The sequence below is a fragment of the Sitodiplosis mosellana genome, unplaced genomic scaffold (genome assembly GCF_009176505.1).
Source record: "Sitodiplosis mosellana isolate CC-2019 unplaced genomic scaffold, AAFC_SMos_1.0 Smas_scaffold_6226, whole genome shotgun sequence".
Taxonomy (NCBI): Eukaryota; Metazoa; Arthropoda; class Insecta; order Diptera; family Cecidomyiidae; genus Sitodiplosis; species Sitodiplosis mosellana.
In genome coordinates, this window is record NW_022601467.1 from 21189435 (window position 1) to 21216208 (window position 26774).

General features: G+C 36.5%; 2 protein-coding genes and 1 long non-coding RNA gene across 10 annotated transcripts in view; 2 read left to right on the forward strand and 1 right to left on the reverse strand.

The window, feature by feature from the left end:
* LOC129579452 (uncharacterized) overlaps positions 1-26774 on the reverse strand; it is a 27658-nt gene continuing 884 nt past the window's right edge. Inside the window, exons 1-8 of one of the 3 annotated variants that reach the window (XM_055469543.1) lie at positions 11210-12118; positions 11050-11121; positions 7859-9061; positions 2776-2992; positions 1970-2099; positions 1334-1471; positions 990-1235; positions 1-919 (exon numbers count right to left, since the gene is read on the reverse strand). In XM_055469543.1, the coding sequence (XP_055325518.1) occupies positions 582-919; positions 990-1235; positions 1334-1471; positions 1970-2099; positions 2776-2992; positions 7859-8811 (2022 nt within the window). In that variant the 5' untranslated portion in view covers positions 8812-9061; positions 11050-11121; positions 11210-12118 and the 3' untranslated portion in view covers positions 1-581. Of the gene's footprint in view, positions 920-989; positions 1236-1333; positions 1472-1969; positions 2100-2775; positions 2993-7858; positions 9062-10872; positions 12119-26774 lie in introns of those variants that run through there. The other 2 variants (XM_055469541.1, XM_055469542.1) reach the window with 2 other exon arrangements.
* On the forward strand, positions 11726-15825 carry LOC129579466 (uncharacterized). Its single transcript, XR_008689235.1, has 4 exons — positions 11726-13428; positions 13519-13759; positions 13831-13913; positions 15652-15825. It is a non-coding gene; the product is annotated as an uncharacterized LOC129579466 (long non-coding RNA).
* Positions 16004-26774, forward strand: part of LOC129579449 (uncharacterized) — a 19901-nt gene continuing 9130 nt past the window's right edge. The window contains exons 1-2 of one of the 6 annotated variants that reach the window (XM_055469535.1): positions 16004-16021; positions 16993-17896. Coding sequence is in view for 3 of the 6 variants with exons in the window: in XM_055469531.1 (XP_055325506.1) it covers positions 16456-16575 (120 nt within the window). In the remaining 3 variants the exon portion in view is untranslated. Of the gene's footprint in view, positions 16022-16391; positions 16744-16992; positions 17897-19830; positions 19973-26774 lie in introns of those variants that run through there. The other 5 variants (XM_055469533.1, XM_055469536.1, XM_055469531.1 and 2 more) reach the window with 5 other exon arrangements.

Sequence of the window (26774 nt, forward strand, 5' to 3'; positions counted from 1 at the left end):
TTCGGAAAATAAATGACCGAACTGAATATGATTTCAGCGGTTTTCTTTATTATTTTTTAAAAATTTACAAAATAAAAGAAAGTTGTTACAATAAAATCTGATTTGTTTGTGGTTGTTGTTTGAGATGTATAAATTGATTTGAACTTATTCAGATAATAATGTAAGCTAAGCGAGTCTGGTGTATCTATTTTCTTAACATGATTTGTTCGGTTCACGATAAGTACATGGCACATGATTTGAATGCAATTCCATTTCGGGCTAAATGCCAAAATGCAATTTTAACAAATGGTTGTCGTGTGTGCGAAAAAAAGGAGAGAGAAATTAAAGAGGGGGGGGGGGGGGGGGAGAAAGGTCCTTGAATAAAATATAATGGATTGTTTAACAAATTTAGACGTAACAAATGACTTAATTTTAATACTATGTTTGACAGCTTTTTAAGCATAATTTGCCATTATCACAATGGAAACAATAATAAATTTACAAATAACAATGAACTACATCGAAATGAAAGATAGAGGGAGAAACGGAGTAACAGAAAGTGAGAGAGAGCGATGGATAGAAATAAGGATTTTAAATTTGAGCTAAAAGATTTGTTTTGAACTTCGACGCGGTGGCAATGCAGGTGGTTTGGCATTTTCGTTATTGCCCAAACTGTATCGCTTCTCATATTTTCGAATGAGTTCCTGATTATGCGGCGATGTCACCTCCAGCTTTGGCACTTCTAACGGACGTACAACGCTTTTGTTCAGAAAACCATCGGAGCGAGACAGCATTGTGATTCCCTTTTGATACACCGAAAATCCCGTTTTTGACGAATCCTTGATATTATTGTTAGAGCTACTGTGGTTGCTTCGATTTTGATTACTCGATTTGTCACGCGATACAAAATTAAACACTTTGGATATTTTTGACCGAATACCTTTTTGTGAGAAAAAAAACGAGAGAAATTATGTCTTTTCCACATAAAATGGTATTTTATTCAAAATTACCTTTATCACTTTTAATCGGTGTTATATTCACTTTGGATATCGTTTGTACAGCTGAGTTGGCTCGAGCGCGACCGGTCACCGAATCGTGGCTGTCTTGGTCTTTGGCAATTGAAAACGATTCTTTGTCCAAATTCCTTGTTCGCGCCCATTTTTCGATCAATTCTGCACACGAGTGTCTTCCACAAAATCGAGCCCATTGCTCTGCACGTAATTGCCGCTTGTAATCGATTTCAACGGGTGATGAGCCTTTTTTTGGGAAATACAATTTTTTTTATTTGTCGTTTTTTTTTTGTTGGAAAAAAATTATTTCCTGAGAACAGAAAATAAATTGAGAAAATCCTTACCGGCAAATAATAAAGTCTTGGCACAACGAATGTGACCCTGTATGGCAGCTTTCATTAAAGGTGTAAAACCGAATATGTTTTTTGCGTCAATATTCAGTTTATTCTGTGGGAGTAGTAATCGAATTGCCCCCAAATGACCTAAAAACACGTGAACATAGAGCAAAAAACCCCAAATAAATTTTCGATTTCTTTTTTGTGATGCATGAAATGCACGCTTTTATTGGAATTAACATCGGCCGCGCGTTTCGAATGAAATCCTATCGGTTGTATTTTTTCTCCCTCCCTCTCTCTCTCGCTTTCTGTATTTTTTTCTCTTCTTTTTTTTTATTGAAGCATCGAATGCACAATTACGTCAAGAGTTTGCCAGTTGCGCATTCTTCGCGTTAAAATATTCTGAACGTCGATTATATCTATTACATAAATTATGGCAAGGAAAAAATAATTGTTTGGACCGTTCTTAAAATAAACAAATTGAAAGAATGTTTATAGTTCGATCTTTTTATGACCGCGAGCTATTTAAATCAACCCTCGTCGGTCGGTCGACGTGGATACAATTACTATGCTGGGACTTAGTCATGTACCACCAACAACAACAACAAAATAAAACGGAAACACAGAAATCCAAATAAAATTTACCACATTCGGCTGCGTAGTGCAACGGTGTATTCAGTTCATTGTCCGGTTTATTGATATCGATGCCAGGCACTTGTAGTAATGCTTCCAAAAAGTGTGTAGTATTCGTGGAGCACATGTACGACAAAGCAGTCTATTTAAAAATAGAAAAAGAGGGAAAAAAAGAATAAGAGATTTGAAGTCAATCGGATTTCTCCAGGTTGAAAACATTGAGCGACCTAATGAAATGTGCTATTTCGTTGTTGTTGTTTTTTTTCACAAGACCAATGGATCATTCGTTTCAGTCTCGTAATGCAGTGCTTGTGGCAGCCGATATACGCAGTTCAGATAAATGCACTGAACAAAGGAATTGATGCAATAAAATTTAAATTGAATGTTTTTTTTTTCGTTTGCATTGATATTTTGTTATTTTTCTCCGTTGCATCTCTCGCTATTCAATCAGAATAACGAAGGCATATTTCGATTTCACAACGCAAGGCTCGAATATTTAGTAGTCAAGAAAGTTGAATTATATGTCAATCAAGTGACTTACAATCATCAATCAAAAACCTCGTGTTGTCTGAAAAAAAGGCAAAGTTAAATTAGAAGCCGATGAAATTGCGTGCTCAGGGTCTTAGCGCAAGCACATTGCAAAACAATTCGCAATGTGTGTTATCGACATGGAATCTGCAAATGTCTCGCTCGCAACTGCATTACGTACTGAAATTGGCGCCATTGCCACCTCTGCTGCCCGCCGCCGCCGTCGCCAAACACTCGACACACTCAATTTGAAACGCAAACAATTATTTAAATCACAAACATTCACTTACTCGGCCACTGCAGTCCTCGGCATTCAGTTCAGCCTCGCTAATGCCATTCCTTAGGATATTTTCTAGCACATGACGTAATGTGTCTTCATCTTGGCTTCGTGATGCGCGTAACAGTGTCGTCACCAATGAAACTTTGTCTTTATTCATTTTTGTCGATTTCAACGGGGTGTGTACGAAACGGTTGCTATCACTTCCACTTCTGATTCCACTATTGGCGCTGAACAGAAAAAAAAAATCAATTTGAATTAAATTTTTTGGATGTCACTTGTTTTTGTTTGGTTTTCTTTTCTATCTTTGTTCGGTGTACTAAGAGCAAAGTGATTTTAACAGAGACTGCGATTTTTCAAGCGCCAACCAACTGTATTTAAAGCATGAACGAAATATTCTCCATTTATAATGCAACAAATTTATGTTCATGTTGCAAATTTTTATGTGAAATGACCATTTAATGGAACGTATGATTAAATTTAATTATTAACGTTTTAAATTTTATTATCGTTAAGGTGGTTGTCGAACATTACAAAAATTGTGTATTTATTGGCGATGAGTGTGACGTGCACGAAAACAATTAATTCATTTTTATGCGGTGAATAAAGGCAAAAGTGCAACGGAAAACACGGCACAATTGAGTTATGGATCATGTTCGAGGCAATTTTTTTTCACTCTCTAAATATTTACATTCAATTAGTTGCAATTTCGATGCTAAATGGAATTGTATGTGTGGCTACGTCGTGTATTTTTAAATAATGTTTCGATAGAAATGAACGGTTAATATTACTTGCACACGCCACTAGACACAGTTATAATTGGCGAATGCCAACAGATAAGCCCGCATCTTACGTGCGCTGACATTTAGCAAATGGATTTATGAACAGGTGAATTTGGCCGGTCTTCTCGTTAGAAAAGAACACCGACAACTGAATATATATTGAAAACAATCTACTGATTCGGTGACCATCACCACAAACTAATGCCAAACCAAACACACGGAAACATGTTCATGCACAAATTATTTAGCAATTTTTACGATTAAATAATTGATACTTCATCACGACAAAAAGTAGTTATTTTTTTGTGCGGTGGTCGTGATTCTTCGAAACTTTGACCTATTAAATTCACTGCCTCGTCTTCAAGCAAAAGTAAGAAACCAGTCAACAATAACGCGAATGCAGGACGATTCGATTGAATCAACTCGAAAAGAATGAACTTTGAATAAAAACCTGATTTATTCTGGATCGCACTATACAACTGACCTGATGCTATTTGGATTCTCTCTCTCTCTTCTTATTTTTGTACGTTTTCTGATATATTTCTCTATTTTAACAACGTGTTCATTGATATTTCGATGACAGGCTATATTCTGATCGAATTCTCTGTTTTATCCAAACAAATTAAACAATCACATTCAGAATGCGAGTCGATGCCGTAGAGATAAGATCGATTTTCTGTTTTGATTTGTATTTTTCTCTCTTCAGTATTGCGTCTCGATTGGCATTCTAATGGGATTATCGGTAGCAATCAAGCAGCTTGAAATTTTGTAGCTGGCAGAAGAAAAAAAATAAATTTCGATTTCAATCACTCAATGGCTTTCGATCACCTCGTCGAACTACTGTGTGTATGTGTGTGTGTGTGTGTTTTTTTTGTATGTGCTTCTTTTTTTCTATTTTCATATGCAGTAGGATCGATCGGGCGCGCACAATGTGTATTCGCCAAAAGAAACCGTGAAATAATTCAAATTATTTATTATTTTTGTTTGTGGAGAAATCATTGAACATATAGCACGCACATCGTCGTCGTCGTCGTCGTCGTCGTCGTCGTCGACAAAATATACAAAACGATCATAAGCAAAGCGTTAAACCATGTGCATATTGATTTATTATTTCAGTGTTGCCCGTCTCACTCTCACGTGCCATTTTCATTGGTTCGCATGTGGCCCACATGATGTGGGACTGGTGGAGGTGAGTGAACGAGAGAGCAACACACGAAATGGCCCACTGTCTCAAATGAATTTCGAATAGGCGATGCCATAAGAATTTATTGCATGTTGAGATCAATTGTCGGTGAACAACATGTGTTTTGGGTGGCTCATGGCTTTTTTTCGTATTCTTTCATTTCAATTGCGCGAATTGCGCGAATTGCGTGAATTGTGCATGCTTGTACAACTACGTAAATTTTTTTAAAATATAAAACTTAATCGGATGCCTTCAACTCTACTTCCGTCGTCAAATGTTTACGTGCTCACAATTTGAAAGATCATTTTTGGTGATTTCACCTTCGATGCATCGTGAAATGCCTACTAAACGCATGTTTACATCGCAATCTAAAGAAATTCCTTCACCCAATAACAGTTAAAATTCTTCTGAAAATCGCGCAATTTTGTATGTAGGAGAAATCATAAATCGCATACTGATCGATATCAATTTTTCCTTCGTTCGTTCGTCTTGTTTGTACACAAAGAACAAAATATGAAATTTGCCGCGAACAAACCTGCCCAAACGAATCAATACAACATTTTTTTTTTCTCACGATAAAATGTAAACAAACACTCTTTTACTTTGACGAATACAAAACCAAAAAACACACAGAAACCGCATTCCGTCTGGAAAAGGGGCGAGAAATAAACATCGCGCACAGAGAGAGATAAACATCACACGGTATTTTGAATCGATTGCGTGATTAATTTTCTTTGACTTTGTGCAATTAAAATACAGAAAAAAAAATTAAATTCTCATGGTTTTCTCTCTCGTCTCTTTGTACATTTCGAATGTTGTGCGCTGCTTCGGGCGGCATTTTATCAATTCGCCAAACCAAAAATGCAATCGTCTATTGTATCTATTTTACACTCCACTTTTTCTGAAATATCTCGTCATTATGCACGTGCGCGCTCGTCAGTGTCTGAACAATTTAACTAGAATATGCAACTTCGAACTACGGATACAGTTGCGGATGCGTTGAAAGCACGAGCGCGCGCGCGCACATTGGAACAATTGAAAGAACAATTACATATTTACAGTTAATTATGAAGCTATTTTAGAAATATCACGAATTACGAAGTGTCAGAAGATTTATTTTGACGGAAATTTTGCATCAATTTCGTTGCTTCTGTTATTTTTCCTTTTCCCCGAACAGCTAAGGCTATAACAGCCAATTCCATTAAATTTGTTTGGCGTTTTTAACTACATACACACTTTTATCTTCGAATTCAATACAAATCCAAATCGTTTGGAGTAATTAATTGGAAAAAGTCCATAGAAAATCGAGTTTCATATAAACAGCAGCGATCGCTTCAAAGAGAATGAACGAAATAATTCGTAAAAAAATATTTTACATTTGCAACACCTACACTCCACATCTACTCTCATAAATATATTTTCGCTATTTTCTTCCGTACAAATTTATTGCCGGTTCATGTTCTGATTACAGAACTACGGCTGTTTTTTCGGTTAAAGTTTATTGGATTGAGTTCATTTTCCAAATTAACAAGTGAACCAGTTAAATGAGGTTAATTTACACTTTTAATATTTTTCTTGGTTTTTCGTTCGATTCAACGAATGAAACGATTCGTTCGTCCATCATCACGTCTTTGCCGAGATTCGATATATTTTTGACTCGTTCACACTTAAGCTATGACGAATGCTGAATAATTTTATGTGTTGTTTTGATTTGTTGCACATTAATGTCAGCGTCAAACTAATTCAAGAAAATTGATGGCTAAAACAAAACACCACTTTCAATCGCTACCCAGAGCAACAAAAAAAAAGAAGAAGAATCTGTGAGAAATGGCCGTTTTGATGGACGTGTGTTAGCAATCGAAGTTAAAATCGAACACACACATTTTTTTTTGCGCGGAAATAATGGAAACCCGGACATTTTTCTCGTCAAGATTTTCTGGCATTAATATCAAGAAAAATACGAAAATAAAAAATTACGGCCAATTTTATAGGATCTTGTGAATTAGTCTAATAATAGTTTTACCACAACCAAAAATCGAACACAATGAAATCTGACTCGATTGAAACGTAATGCCAAATGCGATTATTTGTTGCAAATGAGCAGCACGTTGGGCCGATTTTGTTGTATATCACTTGGCAATTAATGCAAAACCAAAACCAAAACCAAAACCAGATAGACAGATAGTGAATGAGAGTCGGTGTCAGTGACGAAATGATGGATGTTTTAGTTTTGTGTGTGTTCCAACCAAACTGATAACGGGGAATTCTCTATTGTGCTCTCTCTCTCTCTCTCTCACTCTCACTCTATCTCACACTGTTCAATTGGGTGGCCAATAGTTACTCGAAAAACTGATGCAAAAACACACACACTGAACGTCTGAATCGCACCGCACCGTCGTGGGCATTGTTTGGTCGCAATAACGAAATCAGACAACGGGATAAATTGACCAATTTCTCTTGTCATCAAGAAACTGAAGCACACTTTTAACCACTTGACTTGTGTGTACGACGTTTGAGAGTGCCGTTTATGTATGCCCATTTTACGCATTTCCATTGCAAACAATTGAAAATATATATTCGAATAACAGAGAAGACAGAGGAAAAAAACGAATCGGCAGACAATTAATATTTTCACCTCGCGTATATTTACTATAAAAATAAATACTGTCGCTATTTTGTTTCCCTGCAAAATTGCGGAGGCAAGTATCTAAATTTATACCAATTTTCTTTTTGAAAAGAAAAATGAAGAAAAGGTTGTTATTATTTTGTTTGCCATTGTTTTTATATCCTCGATTTACTTTGCGAATATCGTTTCCTTTGACTTTGCTCTCGTTTGCCCTAGTCCGTGTTATTTGCGCTGTGCAGTGTCTCTGTCGCGCGCGCCTTCTTTTCTTTTTTTGGAATCAATTACACTTTGTTTGCGTACACACACTTTGTTTTTGGTGCGGTAATTACAACGATAAATTCTGCAGAAACATTTAAAAAAAACAACAACCGTATGCAATGCAATAAATAAATCACATCCATAAACTATAATATGGTTAAAAGTGATGATAGCAATTATTAGCACTACAAAAACCAGAAAAAAAAGAGTCAAGAGAAAATGAAACAACCGAACGGTTTGAACTCACATTTTTACATCTAATTTTTTTAAAGTGCAAAATTCAACTGAGTGGCTGGACTCGCGTGTCGATACATTATCACTTGCAGGCACTGATTGTGACGATGACTGCCATCTGTGTGCCAGCTGTAGAATTTCGCTTAAATTCTCGCTGGTACAATGATGTGGAAGCTCATTTTGTTGCTGATTGAAAGCATTGCGAACGATTGATAAAGCGCGCACATCAAAATCCGATGGTTGCGGTTCATTGGAATTCGCTTGTGTCAGCTTTATGGCGTTTGACTTGGTCGGAATAAGCTTATAACTAAATTTTTCAAATTGCGTTTCCATTGGTTTGAAATCCTCTTTCTTCAGTGGTTGATTCGTGGGCAGCTCCAGTGTATTTGGTGATTTTGTCTTTGGATAGTTAAGCAATTGGCTACGAGATCGTTTAAAATATTTGGATGATCCCATAAAAATGGATGTGTATCGTCGCATTTTACTCGTACGAAATGTTATTTTATTTGCCTCCTGATTATCGGAGCTAACGTGCAGCAATATACCGCGTCGATGCACCGCATTTTCCCAGTACTGTTGATCGATGGAGCAATTTTTGCGTGCATTTTTCGCCGATGCATCGTTTGTGAACTGATTACGAAACATGATTGGTATGGATTTTGTCTCTTTTTTCGTCGCTGTGCATGTTTCCACATTGTTTCTCTGCATGGCTGCATAGTCAGTTGTTGAAAAACTCAATGTGCCATTTACATAATTGCCCGTTCCGTGCACTTTTTTCTCATCCTTTTTCGATGTAGCTACAAATTTACTTGGATATTTTTGTAAAAACTTGTCCGATTTTTTTGAATCGGTAGCACCAAAATGTGTGCCGTTGTCATCGCTGTCGATGGCTAAATTCGTTGGTAATTCAAAGCGAACTTTTCGCACATTTCGTTTCGGTATCGAATAGTCTGATTTTTTCGACATATCTTGATCTCGTCGTCGTTGTCGTCGTCGTTGTCGTCGTTCTTGGTCTTACACACACCAAATGGGAAAATCACTGGTTTCGTTTTCATTTGATCGTTATCAACAGGTTGTTTATGACCTGGTTTCCCGTTGTTATTGTCAGTAGCGTGGTATGTGTCATATATTATCCATTTCCTTATAAAGCGTGTGATGTGCACTACGATTGCGATATTAATATGCTTTTATATCCCGGGTGTTTGGCGCGAAATTTCTACAAACGATAAAATGCAAGTGTCAAAATTATGAAAATTTCTCTAATTTTTAATAGTCACGGATAGACTCCGATTCACAATAGATTTCATTTTGTTCCACATTCGTTTTATTGCATGCTCAATCTAACTTTCTTATTGTCAAAAAACACACACACACATTACTTTGTATGCATTGAAACGAAAAGTTGAGGTTGTTTCGAGCGCAAATGCTTATTGTGTGCAGGTGCGATGAGGTGAAAAAGTTTTGAGGTAATGATTTTTTTTTTGTAACTGTGAAAGTGAATATTGAATAGCGCTATACTTTGGTTGATTGACATCGACAATTCAATAATCGTCATTCCGGCTGGTATGCATTGACACGTAAACAAATGGCATGGAAAAATGGCTTAAGGAGATTATATTGCCTATTTACGTTGGTAAATTTTTTTCTGCCATTTCATAGTCGTTTGTTCATTTTTGTTTCCTTTTCATTTTCCCAGCGCTTTTGTTCCGACCCTCTCATATATTCGTCATCGTAGTATGAATTGTTTTATTTATTCGCACTTTATTGGCCTTTTGAAAATCATTTAGGGCTGCGAGAAATTGCTGTTTGTTTGCATTGACAAATTCACACCTATTTTTTTTTTGGAATTATTCGCGCGATGGATTCGATGATGAAAATTTAAACACAATGAACAAATTGATGTAAATATATCTACGTTCAATTTAAGTCAATAAGTCAATTGATTGACTACGTTTAAAATGCACAAATGCTCTATTCCAAACGAAGGTCAATCGATTTGTGTGAGTGTGTGTATTTACACTCTTCAGTTCTTGCAGTGAAGTGATAAAGTAAAGTTATAAATCACGATTTCGAGATTAGGATGGCACGAACACACAGCCAACCAGCGAATCAACAACAACACAAGAATACACACCGCGCAATCTATAGCGCCAACCATTACGTGCCCTTCTTGGTGTTCGTTTATTTTTTTTATTTTTTGATTCATTCTCGTCTGTTTGTTTGTTTGAAGATGAATTGCCGCGCAAATTGGCCACTAGACAGTGGCTTTCTTGTGCACAAAATTGAACGTGCCAGGTTGTATCAGGTGGCAGAAAAAAATAAATATGCCTGCCAATACTCAAATTAAATGGAACAATCGATTTCCACTAAAAATATAACACACGAAAGAAGGTGCTAAGGAGCCTCCTTTTATGCCTATTATAAAGCCGAACGATTTGTGTTCACCACTTGAGCATATATATAACACCTAGCACGTATGCCATGACGCACTTGTGCCGATGTGCATTTAAGGCAATTTTAACAATTGCACAATGGCGCGAGAGGAGTGAGAGAGAAAGAGCGAAATACCATGCCTCACTCTTGTTTGCTTCGAATAGAACCGCACACAAATGACGTGTGCACACAAAGCCATCAAAAATGAGAAGTTTGTTCCAAATTTCAGTGGCTCACCGTTCGTTAATCTCCACTGTGAGCAAACCATTTTAATGGAAAATCAATTGGATCGAAACAAAAAGGAAAGCGGAACATTTGACGGAAAATCATCCATTGAGCCGCAACGCGTTGTGTCATTCATGAAACCGTTTTTTTTTTTTTAATTTCTTGGGTGACCACCAGAAAAAAAAAACAAATCCTTCAATGCTTAGTCGAGCGGAACCGTCATATAAATATACTTTATTGGTGTGAATTTGAGAGACGGCACACGACAAAATGAACTAATAATAGACGATGATTTTTGTGATAAAGTTTTTCTGGTTGAGCAAATAATAAACGCATCACGAGCAAACTTCTTCTCAAATTGCGATATACGTGTAAACTTGGTCTGTGCAGTTTTTATCGAGATGATTTCAAGCTGTTTCTCCTTGCCTTCCTTGGCCGTCGTCATAGTCGTCGACATCACAAATTAAAGCCCAAATAAAAGAATTTATCACAATTCACATAAACAAGATTTATTAAATCTCACATGACTGCAACCACAATATTTACCCGTATTGTAGCGTTTCGCTGTGGTTTTTTTTTTCTCGTTGCAAAGAATCCGTTTCATGTAAAAGCGGTTCGCTGTTTTGATAAAGAAAAACAATTTTGACATGCCTTATCTTTTCTCCACATGATCACAAATTCATAAATTTAAATAAACAATACACACACAACTACAAAACGGTTATTTATGGATATCTGTCTAACGTTCGTAGCATTCAAATTTTCTTGCTGATAGCAGATAATGGATAGATTGTTTTCGTTGGCGAAAAACTGAACACACCGTGTGATAGATAGATGTATATCAATGAAATAAACGAATAAATTAACGGAGAATAAGTGGAAAACCGACAACAAAACTTAAATTATTTGCTCTTGCAGCGTAATGATGATTTTTCAGTTTGGTTTTTCATTTTATACAAACACAAATATTGGATTGAACGGTGTGTGTGTGTGTCTTCATTTGTAGTAAATTTAATTTCATAGAAACAACAACGTTTTTTTCTTTCTTTTTGGCGCGGGACTGTGAATCCGTCGTCGTCGGTCGTTGTCGTAGCCGTCACCGCCGTCTTGCCACGCGTATGAACGGGGAAAATACGTTTACTCCGAACGAAATGGAAAATAGAACTGGTTCCGATGGAAACACAAATCTATTAAGATATGTGTGAAAAATTATATTGTTTTCACTTCGGAAAAGCAGCAGCAGCAGCAGCGGCTGTGGCTGCGATGTATAGCAATGTGGTGTTGTTCATTCTGTGTTCAGAGATCGCTTCAGAAAAAATCCATATTCGCTGTTGTATATTTTGAAAATGGATTTTACATTTAACGCAAATTGCTTAGGCAATAAATTGATCATTTAATTTTTCGTTTCTAAGTGGGCCACAGCACGCGCGATTTTGGAAGGAAGGAAAAAGCAGTAATCGAAAAACAAATGGCCATCCATTTCATCTAGTAGTGTGAAGCCTTCTTTCCGATTCCGAATAATCTGACAGTCAAAATGCACTTTGGCACGCAAAATTCACATTTGAAGTGGAGTGAGTGAGTGAGTGAGTGGCATGACGTCAAGCTTCGTTGTTGAAAACGTGACACTATTTTAAACTCGCAATCATATTCTCAACGCGATCATCTGGGATGAATGAAACAAAAACCGAAAGAAAAAACTATTTCCGATTGCAGATGTTTTCGCTGTTCGGCGTTCAACATATAGAAACCTGTTCCAAGTACTTAAATGATCATAACGTTGTTGTTGTCTTTTTTTTAAATCATCCTGTTCACAGATTTAGAAGCATCATCTAGTGTCACACAAAATGAACAAACATGTAAATTGCTACCGAAGCAAGGTCATTACGAGATTAATATTTACTTAAAAATTGCCCAATACGAACAACACACTCACACACAATGTCTCCCGATTTAAAAATAACAAGAGAATATCCATATCAATAGAGATTCATCACAGTGAACAAACAGAGGAGAAAGAAAATGATAGAAAGAATCAACAGTCAACGAAGGAAGAAAAAGAAAAAGAAAACAAAACAAAATCAAGTTGAAATTTTCAAGTTGAAACACGCATTATATCATATGATATGATTAGCAGAGATCTAAAATTTTGACACATTTAATTTTTTTTTTCTACGCGCGATTCGATTATCCAAAAGATCAACACAATTGATCGATTTTCATGTAAGAAGAAATTAAAAATCTTAAACCAAGTGGTTTTTGTTTGAGTGTTCGTGCAACGGGGACGACGCACGGTTGCTCTCTATTTGTGTTTCATTCACACTGTAAACATGGATTTGTGCTAAATATAGCGCGCGGCTCGATTTGATTGTGTTTCATTTGATATCAAAGAAGTTATATGGCCAATTTGGAGACAATATGTGTGTATAATTTTTTGTTGTAAATTAACACAAAAATACACATACTCAGTGTCTTTCGCGTTTTGTTCCCATAATTTCATCTCTCGGGAACTCCTTCCAACTGGTTGGGTGTGTGTGTGTGGACTTTGTTCTATATAAATGAATGCAAATGAACAGAGAGGTAAAGTAACGCGCGCATACACAAAGGAACAATCAAAGTATGACCGAGTGTTGTTAAGCTAGAGAGCACTTGAGTTTAGTGCAACGAACTATAACTTGTGAATCGATCACACTGTCATGCGTTAAATCTCCGAATGCGTTACGATACGATGATTTTTGCACATTCGGCCGGTTCATTTTTTCCGAAAAATTTCGACTGCGCGTGGCTTTCAAAAATATACATATTCAAATGAGCGACGAACGAAAGGATGGTTGACGTGACAAACAAAAACAATACGCAGTAGAAAAAAAAAGCGGTGACGGGCTGTGTTTTTGTTCTGTTCGCTGCAAAATTAAAAGCGCAACAATGGTATGAATTTAAAGGATTGATCAAGTATATCGACCTCTTGTACTTTCGCTGTCTATATTTCATCATGTTTTTTTCTTGTTCAACTTACAGGGAAACAAAAAGAAACGATATCTCTACATTCATTTTTATCACTTGACAATTATCAGGCATAGACATTCATTTTTTGCTTCTTAGTCTCTATGAACCACCGTATAAATATGCCGAATGAGATAAATAAAGCGCCAACTGAGGACTACTTGCAGAAACAGAGAATCATGCACATAGTGATCTATAACGAGTGCGCGTTTGTGTTAACAGTGGAAGTATGGCACATTGCACTCCCAGTCCCCAGGTGAAGCTCTTTTTTTCTGTTCAATCAATGCTAATGGAGGCTGGTTTGTTTCTTTTTTTTGGTTTTACAAGCCCCACAAGAATGCTTTGTGATTTGAAGAGCTGAATACACATGCCAGATTCGGAAAATCTATGGGTTTCACATATCGTCAAAAGTATAAACCATGAAAAATGTGTTGGAATCAAACGATATGATTTGTGTCGTTGAGAATAAAAATGGGATTAGCCGAAACCGCGTGTTTTTATGCGAATCATTTTTGTGTTTCTGGTACAAGATATGGGGCAAGTATCTCAAGCAAAGATAAAGATCTTGAAATATTCTAAAACATTGCAGCAGACATATGTCTTCTATCTCTTACCAGGAACATAAAAATGATTCACATGTAAATGAGCGGTTTCGGCTAATCCCATTTTTATTCTCAACGACACATTTTGTTCTTTCATTTTGTTGCTAAGTAGTCATTCGCACGGAAATGTGTTCTATTCTTGTTAGAAAGCAAACAGAAAAAAAGCACCGTCGCTTATAAAATAAATAAATAAATGAATGGCAGACGGTAACGAAAAATGCGCATTAATAATAAATACTATTCAGCAAATCCAATGATTGTGGCGACATGTGGTTTGTTGGAGAAAACGGTGCGAAAGTCCGATAGATGAAATGTGCTATTTGCGTCAGTGGTGTATATCTCAAATCCAATTCAAACGACATTGACGCGTGAAAATCCCTGTCAAGATTACTTACTTCAACGCGAGATGTACAGAGAACACAATAACACACAATTCCCATTGAAATGAAATGAAGAACAGCAGCAAAAATCAAAACGAGACAAATCAAACATTCTTCATTGCAATCTTACACACTCGGTTCTATCCAATACGCAGACAGGGTCACGTGATCTATTGAATATTAATGGACAAGCTAATGATAGCAAACTATAAATCGGTTAGATAATCACAATTACATGTGCGCTCAGCCCAGTGCCTGTGAAGCAGACGCATAATGAGAGCAACATTAAAGGCTCATTGACAACAAAGTGACCAATCAAATGCAGTAAATTGGGCTTATTTTATTCATGTTCAATCGTCCCGATGGATTTTGCCATCATTATATTCAACTCGCAAAATGCATTGCATTCGGCTAAATTGTAACTCTAATTAAGCGCAACCACTTCGCTAATAAATGGAAAATTTGAAAATAACTCAACAAAAACGTAAGCTAAAGCGTCATCGCAAAAATAACACATTATATTCTGCTATATTATATACCCCATTGAAATAGCTGTACGTTGTACGTATAGAAGTGAATCAAATTAAATTAAAACCCAATGCGACGCCAAATTTTACGTATGCGGGGGGGGGAGAGACAAAGGATTTGGCTTTCTTGATCATTACTAAAATTGACCAGAACACACCTCACTGTGACCACTTACCATTATCAATGTTTGTAATTGCCGTAAATTGTGAACGGAACGTGCTTCGCTCGATTTTGATTGATAAAAGGCAAACCATGAAACGGAAAAAACGGTATGAATGTATGCATACAGCGAAGCGACGATAACCTGCGTCAGTGAATGTAGGAAATGCGCCTTGGAATACGTGTTTGAATTTTCGTGCGGCGAAACATTATCGCACTCTATCAATATTTACTTCTAATATTTCGTTTTATTATTTCTTTTTTTTTCACTTTTTTTTAACTTCAGTGTGTGTGTGTATGCGTGCGACTTAGTCGGTGCTTTTTTCTTCGTAATTCAACGTGATATAGAGAATGAATTACTGTTCAAACACTGCGCTTGTTGTTAATGCCCTCTAGACTAATTTCCATTGATTAAGTATCTGCTTCTGGATGAATAATTAAATTTTAATTCTTTTCCTATCTTCTTTTTTTTGGCCAAGTGTTGACCTTGAGCAAATTAGCTATGCTTTTCTTTTTCACAAGACGTTTGGTGCAACTGATTCAAGAGCCTTCCGACCTTTTCTTATCATAAGCCGCTTAAACAGCTCCGATTCAAACAAAATTTCAGTACAGCACAAATCAACAGCAGTAACGAGAAAAGTAACGACCGCGCCAATAGCAAAAAAATTATTTCAAAAAGTGCTGAATCGATTGCTCATTTATCGAAAGATTAAGTACTTGAAAACCATTGCACACGAGCGTTTATCGTTTCTTAATTGGTAATTTAAAAGCCACAACAAATCGAATCCCACCAGACGGGCAATGGAGAAAACAAATCAAATTGAATAATGCAACAGAACAACTGTCAGAGTAACGAAAAAAGCAATGAAAAAAACCGAACAAATGTGTACTGATGAATTAAAAATTGAAAAAGCTCAACCAAAACACACACGAAAAACTGAATGAAACAAAAAATTATATATAATAATAAACCACAACAACAAAACCAGCCGCAGTGTACACAAAACACACCACATCCACGAAAAATCATGAACAAACATAAGTCCATAATACGCAGCCCGAACGAATACAATGGAGCACACGAAAAAAAAGTAGCAGCAGCAACAGCAGCGTCCAGCACAGCACTCTGTGTGTACAGAAACAAAAAATAAAATAAAACACATCCATCTCTTTCGTTTGTGCCTAAGTGCTCAATCATTTTCTCACGTGCCAAATAGTATACATGTGGTATTCGTTTGATGAACATCGCATATTGTGTGTGACACACAGTCTGTTCAGGCGGCATGCCGTGTGCTCTCCTCGTTCAGTGTTCATATATCGATCGTCATCGTGAGTCGGACTATGTAGCGGTATTGTCGACAAAACAGCTTGAACTCGCTCATTCAGTGATATTCTGCGGAAGAGTAAAAACGTTGTTTTTTTTTCTTCAGTATCGTGTTTCTTCTTTCTTTCGCGCTTTGTTTTGTTGGTTCTGTCTCTCTGTTGTGAACTTTTGGTTGTTGTCTCTCTGAGAGTGTGACACCGATAAAATTACAAAACAAAAGATTGTTTTTGGTGTTTTTGTAGTGCAAGTAAGATGAATTGCCGGTTCCATTCCTTTCTCAATGCATTTTATTTTTAAATGCAAAAACGCACATTTCATTCTTAACAAATTTAATTTAACTGCAACTCACTTGACACTTTTCAAAATCAGAATATTTTTTCTATCCTCAAAATAACATATGTTTTTCTAACGTAATAAACTCCGAAAATCAGGTGCTTTTCCGTAAATTTGCCAGAGAAAAAAAAAATGTAATTTCAAAATCTGATCTCATTTTCAGCATATTGACAGCTGGCTGCCTTTTTGTCTCACACATCTCACTTGCAATTGTTGTCAACGTTTATCCAGCGAATGAACTTGCTTGTGCTCGGACAATAAATTAAAGTGTGTATATGTGCTATAGAATGTAATAACGGCGAAATTAATGTATTACTAAAATTGTACTAATTCGCCGTTCTAACGAAAAACAAATTAGAGCTCAGTTATAGATATTATTACCTTTTTTTTTGTTTCTATTCGGTTTTTGTTTGCGATTGTCCGCGATTTTTGTGTGTCTATGTATCAGTGTGTTTATGACGGAAAACCTGACATTTTCGTGTTTAATCATTTGTGCAAAATTAACAGCAATTTTTCAAAGTACACAACAAAACAAACTCCAGAGAGAGGAAAAAAAACGAGAGAATGTTAAAATTGCAGTGTTTTCTTAAAAAACCACAACGTCCTGTTTAGCAAATAGTATATCCAAATCTATAAAACAATTTTAAACACACACTCGGACTGCAAGCCAAACACGCACACGGATTAAAATTTTCTGTTTAATTTTTTGTTTGCTTTCTCGGGACGAAACACACAAAGGAAAACATAGATTAGAGAGACCGATTTGTGAAAAGTAAATGAAAATAAAAATGAAGTGAATACAAAAATTGGATTGCAGTAAATGTACTACTACTACCAGAAACCGAAATAAAGCGGGCAAAATAATTGTTTTGTAAATGTAATTAAAAAGCGTGTGTGTCTACTCAACTCTACTGTACTCTGGTTGTCGGAAAATTGACTTTGAAAATCGATTTGGAGTGAATAACAACACTATTTTGGTAGCGAACATTTTTTTTTCGGGGAGATTTTATTCTTCTTCAAAACGAGAATCGCCGCTCTTCCAAACACAGCATCTACAATACAAAAAGGTAGTGAGAACTAATTAAGTATTTTGATAATGTCTCCGTATGCAAATTTCATTTCAACGGATTCTCGTAACTCCAAGCTGAAATCGTTTTTTTTTCCTCGATTCTCCATTGACTTTTTTGTAACTGAAAATAGAATTGAAAAGTAAAAGCAAATCCCAGCCAACTGCGAATGTAGTGCGTTGATCTTTAGTGTTCCATTTTAGATCGTTGCGGAAAAAAACTCAGCATAAATAGATAGAAACACATAGTATATACGTTCTATGATTGAAAACTTGCAGAAATTTGCACATCCTTCCTAAACATAAAAACAAATAAAATGAAGAGACGAGAAAATGGAAAGTGTACATTAGAATTAGCATAAGGAATCACCACAACACCAGGAATTAAATCGAATGCAAATGTAATAGATTCATCGTTGCAAAGCATCAACATTGCGTCATTTAGCTAGCAACAAAATAGAGAAAAAAGTATTCATTGAGCTGTTCGTGTGTGTGTGTTGTGATGAACGATCGAAATCATGCAAAAAAGCGACTACAATAACAACAATCAAAACCTGAGAGCGAAACAAGGCAATCACAGTTAATCTGATACTGTTGAATTTATATGTTTACCCAAATAATAAACTTCCCAGTTGGTGATAACGATCAACGCGCTTGTGTTTGAAGTTTTCCAGCTTTTCGCTGAGTCTCTCTCTCCCTCTCTCTCCCTCTCTCTCTCTCTCTCTTTCTTTCTTTTTTATACACACAATTCATCTGGCTGTGCATGCTCAAGCGAATAAAAAAATCTCCTCCAATAAGTGTTTGTTGTGTTTCTATCGCATTATTTAATGCGATTTACTATTGATTAGCGCAAGCGTTGTGCTGTTACCGGGCCCAGCACATTGCCATGTGTTTATAAATTTTGCGAGAGTCAACCATTTCGCCTTTGGCCGTTCGCAATGATATTTGACTGATTGATTTAAAGCAAGAGTGAGAATATTGTGTGTTTGTGTGTGTGTTGGAGTCCGTTTGTCTTTTTTTTTCTTCTCTGTTTCGTCTGGAAAGTTGTTGATTCACTTTATGATCCCATAAAATATTTTCTTATCTCTGCTCATTTGCAAGCAGTAAATGTTCAAATGCTCTGCCTTGTCTCACGTTTGCTAAAAAAAAGAAGTCGAACAAAAAAATGATTGCCTTGTTATTTTTTTGCCATTTGTGAGTGACACTTCTCTTGTTGTGTTGAAGTATTTTTTTTATTTTATTGTTCATTCTCTTCCTCCTTCCAATCCCTGTTTGTTCCCACTAATTGTAATTTGTAAACGATTGTACTCCACCGAATTACTTGTCGAATCAATAAATAAGGTCTTTTATCTCGACTACCAAGCACGGCAACAACTTAATGAATTCAGTCGGTTGATCGGTCCGTCCGGCTGGTCTCGATAAGAACGAGATCACTCGAGTTCAGCAATTAAATATAATTTTCTGACTAAAATGCTCAGGCATAAGTTGTATGATTTCGACCGGTACGTATTATGATTCGTTTATGGTTTTTTTTGTTGTTGCTGCTGCTTTTGCTTTTGTTGCTTTTCGACATATTCGTCGCGTTTAATTCAATTCTCTTATTCCAGTTCCGAAAGAGATGAATCACATACAGTGTGTGAGTGTGTATGGGCTAAAAAGCTCGCACTCGCGCTTACCCCGTTTTAATAAAATCAATGGTCTTCGGCGACGTTACATGATGCGTGCATAAGTATCGATGAATGTATATTTCGAATATATATATGAGCCAATGCTCTGCGTATTGCCAACTATTCGCGCATATACTACACACGCGACTTTGTTTGTTGTTATTAATAATGATGACGTCTTGCGACGAATATTCAAGAATAAATCCGCAATATCCTTGAACATTAAAGCTATTCCGTATTGGAAAACAGTAGTGCAAAAACTTTCTCACATGTTGAGAGCGCATAAAACACCTTAAGGTGCGCTATCAATTTAATAGCACATTTATATTCCATTTGTTTGGAAAATTGAAATAAAAGTGTTCGAAACTGTGAAGCACCATTTAGCAGCTATGAAGGGACAAAGATGTTTGGTAAGAGATAATAAACCACACTTAAATCGATTCGATTACTAAATTAAATCGGAAAAAAGCTTCAGTACAGAGCACAGCAATATGTTATATCGTGTCAATTATCCGGCAATAAAATAAAATGGCAGCAATGCGATCGTGTGCCGTTCAATTTCAACGGTAACGCTTAAATATTGAATGTGGCCATATATCATGAATTGCACTGAAATGGCACGTTAAATATTCAATTCGTCATATTCATTTCATATAATTTAGACAAATTTTTGTCTCTGCTTTTTTGTTGCTCACGCTTTGGTTTTACATGTAATAATATTTGTCAACTAAACGAATGATCATTTACGTCACAAACGTTATTTGAACAAAGAATGAATATATATGCGGACAAAAACGAAGTACATACGTATAAAGGTAGTCAGAGAGATAAGAACGCGCCACTCCAATTACCATTTGTACTTCAAAAATTACAATTATCAGATATATTCCACACTTTGTATGGCGCAGTGTGCATGATCGAATAAAAGAGCTCTCGCGAGATCGCGCGAGATCAATGTTGTGTTCGGTTCATTATTAACAATGTGCTGCGAAAAAAACAACGTTTTTGAACTCACTCTCTCAGTTCCTCTATATTGCGGTAAACAGAGAGGAACAAACAAACACACAACAACAATCCTATACAGAGGAAAAGCGTACTTAAACAGTGAACCGACGATAAAAAAAAACACTATAATCGCCCGAAAAAAAGAGAGAAGCAGAAGAGGAAAAAAAAGCTTCATGCTTTCAAGGGCCATTTGAAACGTGTGTCCTCAACCTTTGTCGCGGGCGCGCGAGAGAGAACCGTGTGTGTTGGTACACTTACACTTGAACTGAGCATCTGTGAATTTTATGGTTGTAAAGCGCATAAATTATAATAAATTAAATGGAGCAACTTGTCGTTGCTTCAATTTCGAAGAAAAATGATGAAAAGAACACGAAATAAAACGGTTTTGAAGAGAGCTAAATGAATTCTCCAAATGCTGTGATTTAGTTTCATTTGTCGGTATTTTATGTGTGTGTGTACTAAGGCTTGGCTCATTTCATTTGTCAACGTTTGTGCGCGCATGTAAAGACAACCGAAAATAAGCCACTTGCATGCAACGCATTAATATTTAAACGGGTGAGAGTTGATATTTATATGCGAACATGTAACGCATATATGTAATAATATAACCGGTATAATGGAATAATTTAAACGTAACGCGCCGCAGGAATTATTCCGATTACTTAATGTTTCCAATACTATTTCCTAAATACAAACAAGCTCACACGCTCACATACACACACACAGAGAGAGAGAGAGAGAGAGAGAGAGAGAAGAAAACAAATCGAAAAACCTGTACGCAAGACGTAAACAAATCATCAGCATTTGCTTTGGTTTATTGATCCATTTTTTTCGAGGTTTTTCCACTTGAATGAAGCGTAAGAAACAGTAATGCGAGCCGTTTTGCCCTAAAACAGCACATCTTGTTGAAATCAATATTTATAAGTTAGCGAAAGATAGGAGAAAATACGAAAGAAAAAACGATATAAATTCAATGGCGATGCAATGCGTTGGTGCAATTATTCACGGGGATTTAAAATCTCTTCGGCCTCGACAGAGAGATAGAGCGAAAAACATGGTTTCATCCGTCGTTCAACTGACTTTTCATTATTTATAATTATATTGATTTGATAGTTTGACGTGACTTTGCCATTGGGTTTTCCGCATCGACCGATCGACCGACCGTTTGCTTCTAGTCAATTTGGCGCGATAAATTAAGTCGAGTAATGGTTAACGTGCATCTTTAAGGCGGAGCCTTTTGAAATGTTATTGATTATGTGTTCTGATCCAAAGTATTGCCTCACTAAATCTGATTAAATGACGTGTTGATTTTGTGTTTTGTAAGCACATGAAATGAAAAATAAGAGAGAGAAAATTTAGATAAAGAATCAATAAAATCGTAAGAGTGGCGTAGACAAGAAAACATCCGGTTCTAGCGAGCAACGCTGCAGTTAACTGTTTTGATAGAAGCAATAAAGTGGTCAAGTCGAAGCTTGTTATTCAAAAGCCCATGACACTTCATTTTTTCGTCGTCGTCATCGTCCAAGTCGTTAGATATAGGCAAATCTCTAACGTGATTTTATATGCATGAAACTACAGTTGTCCACCGTTTCGTCGACGACTTAGGTTTTATTTTAGTTTGAATTTCCATCGGATGAGCTGCTGCTGTGTAAATCACTTGATTATCGATAATTTTACGTGTAAATAAATTCAAAATAAGAAAAGAGAGAATAAAAAAAAACAGGCCATCACTTAGCCACAGGCCACTCGAGAGCAACAGCAGAAAGAGACGCAGCTTCATCTTGAACTCATTTTGTAGCACATTTGTAGCCAATGTATCAGTGTGATAATTACAAACAATAATTTACCGGCATCCACAATTCATGCGACAAATGCAATACACAGCAGAGCCGTACAAAACGAAATACGAACGATTAAAGAGAGAAAAAAATAAAACTAACAAGAATAAGAATGAGAACATCACAACAAGCTCTTGTACTCTCTTCGATGAACTTGGCATGGCGATGATAAGGCTTAAAGAAAATATTTACCAAGTGACTTCGTACAATAATTGTCATCATTCTATAGACGGATTGGTTATATTTGCGTTCTGCCATTAATTCATTTGTTTACGGTTCTCTACGATACGAACACAAAAAAAACACAGTTTAATTTCTACGGTAAACATAAATTATTGATACACAATTAGAAGAGAAAAGAGCGAGCGAGAGAGCGTGGAGAAGAACAGAAAAGAGAAAGGAAGAGAGAAAAAAAAACTAAACCAACGTTATGCGAGTTGGTATAGTTGAGGAATTCGTGAAAAGTACAAAATACTGGATCGTGTTTAGGTCAGGCCATTTAGAAAACCACATGTCTTAGTTGTAATTGGTGAATTACAACAATAATGGTCTTGTGTTAACCACAAACAAAGCCAGCGGATGCAGAAAAAAATAATCAATAAATTTTCCATACATGGAATAGAACCGCAACGGTTCAAGAGAAAAATAAAAAGGAGAGAAAAAAAGAGAAATAGAATTGCCATTTGAATGGAAAACACAAAATATATAGACGTAGATATATACGTCTAGTATGACCGAGCAGCTAACGAGTCCACAAAGTAGTAGTAATTGTGGACGAAGAGTGAAAAATGAGACCGTTTGTTGCGTGCCAAAACCAACGGCGAGGACGATTTAGCGAAGCCTTACACTGACTCACTCGCACGAAAAAAAGGAGAATCTATCGCAGGGGATACCCATTAAAAGTAAATTAATAAAGTCAGAAGTTCAGTGCTATTTCACGCCGTTCAATATCATTTGAATGGCAATCGCTCGCTTTAGAAACATACTGGATTTTAGTTCCATGGAATACAAAACCGACGTCATCACACTGTGCTTGTTGCCGTTTTACGGCCACTGCATTGTTACAGCAAAAAAAAACAGAGACAGATAATGAAAAAACGAAGATATGAATAATTAGTTTCCTGGATGTTACTGCTTCAATGCCTATCAAAAAACCCAAACATCAAATAACAACACGTGTTATTAGCATACTAACGAGTGTTTTGGCTTCGCACAGGATTCTAGTGCAAACATATTTGAATACATATCCGAAAATGAATCATGAATGGTGTGCTGAGCAAACAAGTTTGATGAATACGATTTTTGATATGAACTGTGCACGGTGCGTAGCTATGTGCTTCATGGAATATGCCAGTTGTGAGTTGTCGCCACTGGAATGCTCATGCCCATAATATCAATCCATACGACGCCTCACTTGCGTTCATTACAATATTCTTTTTTTTGAGGTCAAACAATCACATTAATTGGGCTCATTTAGATGTCGTAATGATACACACTTATACACCGGACCACCAGTTATACAGTTGTTGACTGACCAATTTCTTTGATTTCGATTATCACTTTTAATAATCGTATCGATTTACCAGAGATCGAGAGAGAAAAAAGCGCGATACAAAAATACTGATAAATGCTTGCTAAAAGTCGAAATTAATCGAATATATTTTCGGCGAATGTTTTTCTCACTAATTAAGAGAGGTGACGCTAATGAGGACCACATGTATGTGCCACGTCTTTTGATTTTGAACATCAAAACAATGCTCCCGAGCTCGAGCAAAAATTGAATACGTAGTAGTACAAATGAATTAAACATGCGCAATGCCATTCGAAATAAACAAATAAAGACGACCAAAGTTTGAAAGCCTCCAAAAATTAGCCGTGTGAACTTCTAATAATGTGCAAAACGTATGTTACTTTTTTGCTGTTTTGAAAATACACGTTTAATATTTGGCGTGTTGACGTCGATTTTCCGCTAGAGGCTAGATTTCATGTGTTGAACTGACATTTGGTGTGCCCGCAGAGCATATTCAAATGCGTGCCTAGTATTTTTCTCTCTCAGCGCCATTCGATCATATTTGCGGCAAAACCAACGTACAGTCTATTTTTAAATTTTACGTAAATCTGAAACGTAGATAAGTAGTTCGGCCGAAAGACTTTTCAGTAGAACGAAATAACTCACAAAAGAAACATTTTTTTAGCAAAAAGTCGGTTTTGTTTTGCATGGAAAAAAAACCCCTTAAAATGAAGTGCATGAGAGTCGTGGAATTGTTGGCTTTAAATGACGACTGTTTCCTCGAATTGTTCAAATATTTGTCAACCAAAGATTTGTGCGCAATCAAACAAACAAATCAAAGGTTGTGGAATCTTGTCGAATATTATTTCCAATCAGTTTATTTACTCAAAGAGGCTGAGGTGCGATTGAAACATTTGAACGGTGTTAAATTAAAAGAAGTATTGAATCATTGTGGTCAATTTGTACGACGATTGTTGATTGAGTCGCCGCGACTTTACAGTGATTTAGACGATTTTAATGAGGACGGTGGTGGTGATCGTGATACGTATATCAGTCATCTGATTGCAAAGCATTGCACTGATAAATTGAATACATTGCGATTGGAGAGTGTCTTCATTTCGGGGCTTGCATCGTCGAATTTGTCGCGAGTGCTTAGCAATTTGAACACCATTGAACTGAACAAATGCTACGGTGATGCCGATCAATTTATGAGCCACTGTCCAACCATCCGAACAATTATCCAACGGAATTGCGCATTCTTTTTGACATTTGATCGCAATTATCTGCTGCAAAATGAACATCGCAGTTTGGAATGTTTAATCATACACAATGAAAATCAAACGGATCTGGTGCCCGAAGTACTGGTGGTATTTTTCGAAAATCCACGCAATTTAAAGTGTTTTCATTATATCAATCGGTATGCTCCCACTCCGACGCAATTGCTACCGACAATTATTCAATCGGCCAAGGATCTCGAGGAACTGTGCATTGAACTTGAAACATTTTCAACGGCATTCGTTTCCGATTTACGGTGTTTACATGCGCTATCCAGTTTGAAACGGCTGGAATTCAACACGGACGAGATACCGGTTACGGCGTTCATTAATGAATTGGCTATAAGCAATCGCCTCGATTGCATTGGCATTTCCGATCTGTGCTTGGATGAGAGTGTATGCCAGGCGTTTATGAAATTCACCAATTTAAAAGTATTGAAATTAATCTCATCGTTGCGGGTGTTCGATGAATTTTCCGCACTTTTGTCACAACGACTATCCAATTTGGAGGAATTGTATTTGGTGCAATGTGTTGACATTTATTTTTGTGACGTAATGGCATTCGTAGAAAACTGTCCCAATTTGAAATTAATCTATTTGTATGAAACTCCGTGTGCTGATTGGTCGACCGACGATTCATTTGAGCAGTTTTCGATTGATTTCGTGCATTTGTTTAAACTACGATCCGGAATGACGTGCGCATCTGCGATTGACATTTGTTTTGATGCAAAAATGGTGCGACAGATTGAAGAACACGTTTGGCCACATGAATTCGAATGGTTTACCAAAAATGGAATTTTAAAGTTGAAAATAGCCGATGCTGATATAGTCAATGGGTTCCCAGGATTTTGTCCGAAAATCAATGATCGATACTAAAATACCGCCTACAGCTTGAATCGCATCGAACGAACTTTGGACTAAAAAAACGAAGAAATAAAATCGAATTTTTCATGAAATCGAACACTTTGTTATTTTATTGTATTTCTCTTTCATTCAATTTCATACTAGATTAAACCTCAAGAGACTTTATAATAAATATTTTCAATTGGATTTACGCTCCCAGAGAGGCAAATGAGACCGATTCTCTTCAATATTTCGAAGTGTATCTAAAGACTGTAAATAGTGCTTATCTATCGAATTGTACGAGCACATTGTTTTTCATACAGTCTTAATTACTTAATAAAAAAAGAGTACAAACAAGATATTTGGGTCGATGGTTGTATGACAGGTTGAATGATGTGTGTGTCTGTATGTGTGTGTGTACAGCTACAATTGCTCACTTATCACAAGCTCACGAATGGATATTTAAAAATTCGTTTTCTTTCGTTTATTAGCGCGTTCGCTATAGGAAAAAAGCTTCTCTTTCTGCCACGCTGTCTGTATCTCTTTCTCGGAAGAGCTATATCGCATACACGGCGGAAAAGACAAGCCATACGACAAAGAATCGAGAATTTGTCGAGGTAACGTAACATGACATTGTAAAAAGCCACGATTCTCGAAAGTTAGACTGACAGTTGAATGACCGATAGACCGATACTGCACTGCCTGTTTGTTTCTTCTTTTTTTATTACGGAATATTTTAGTG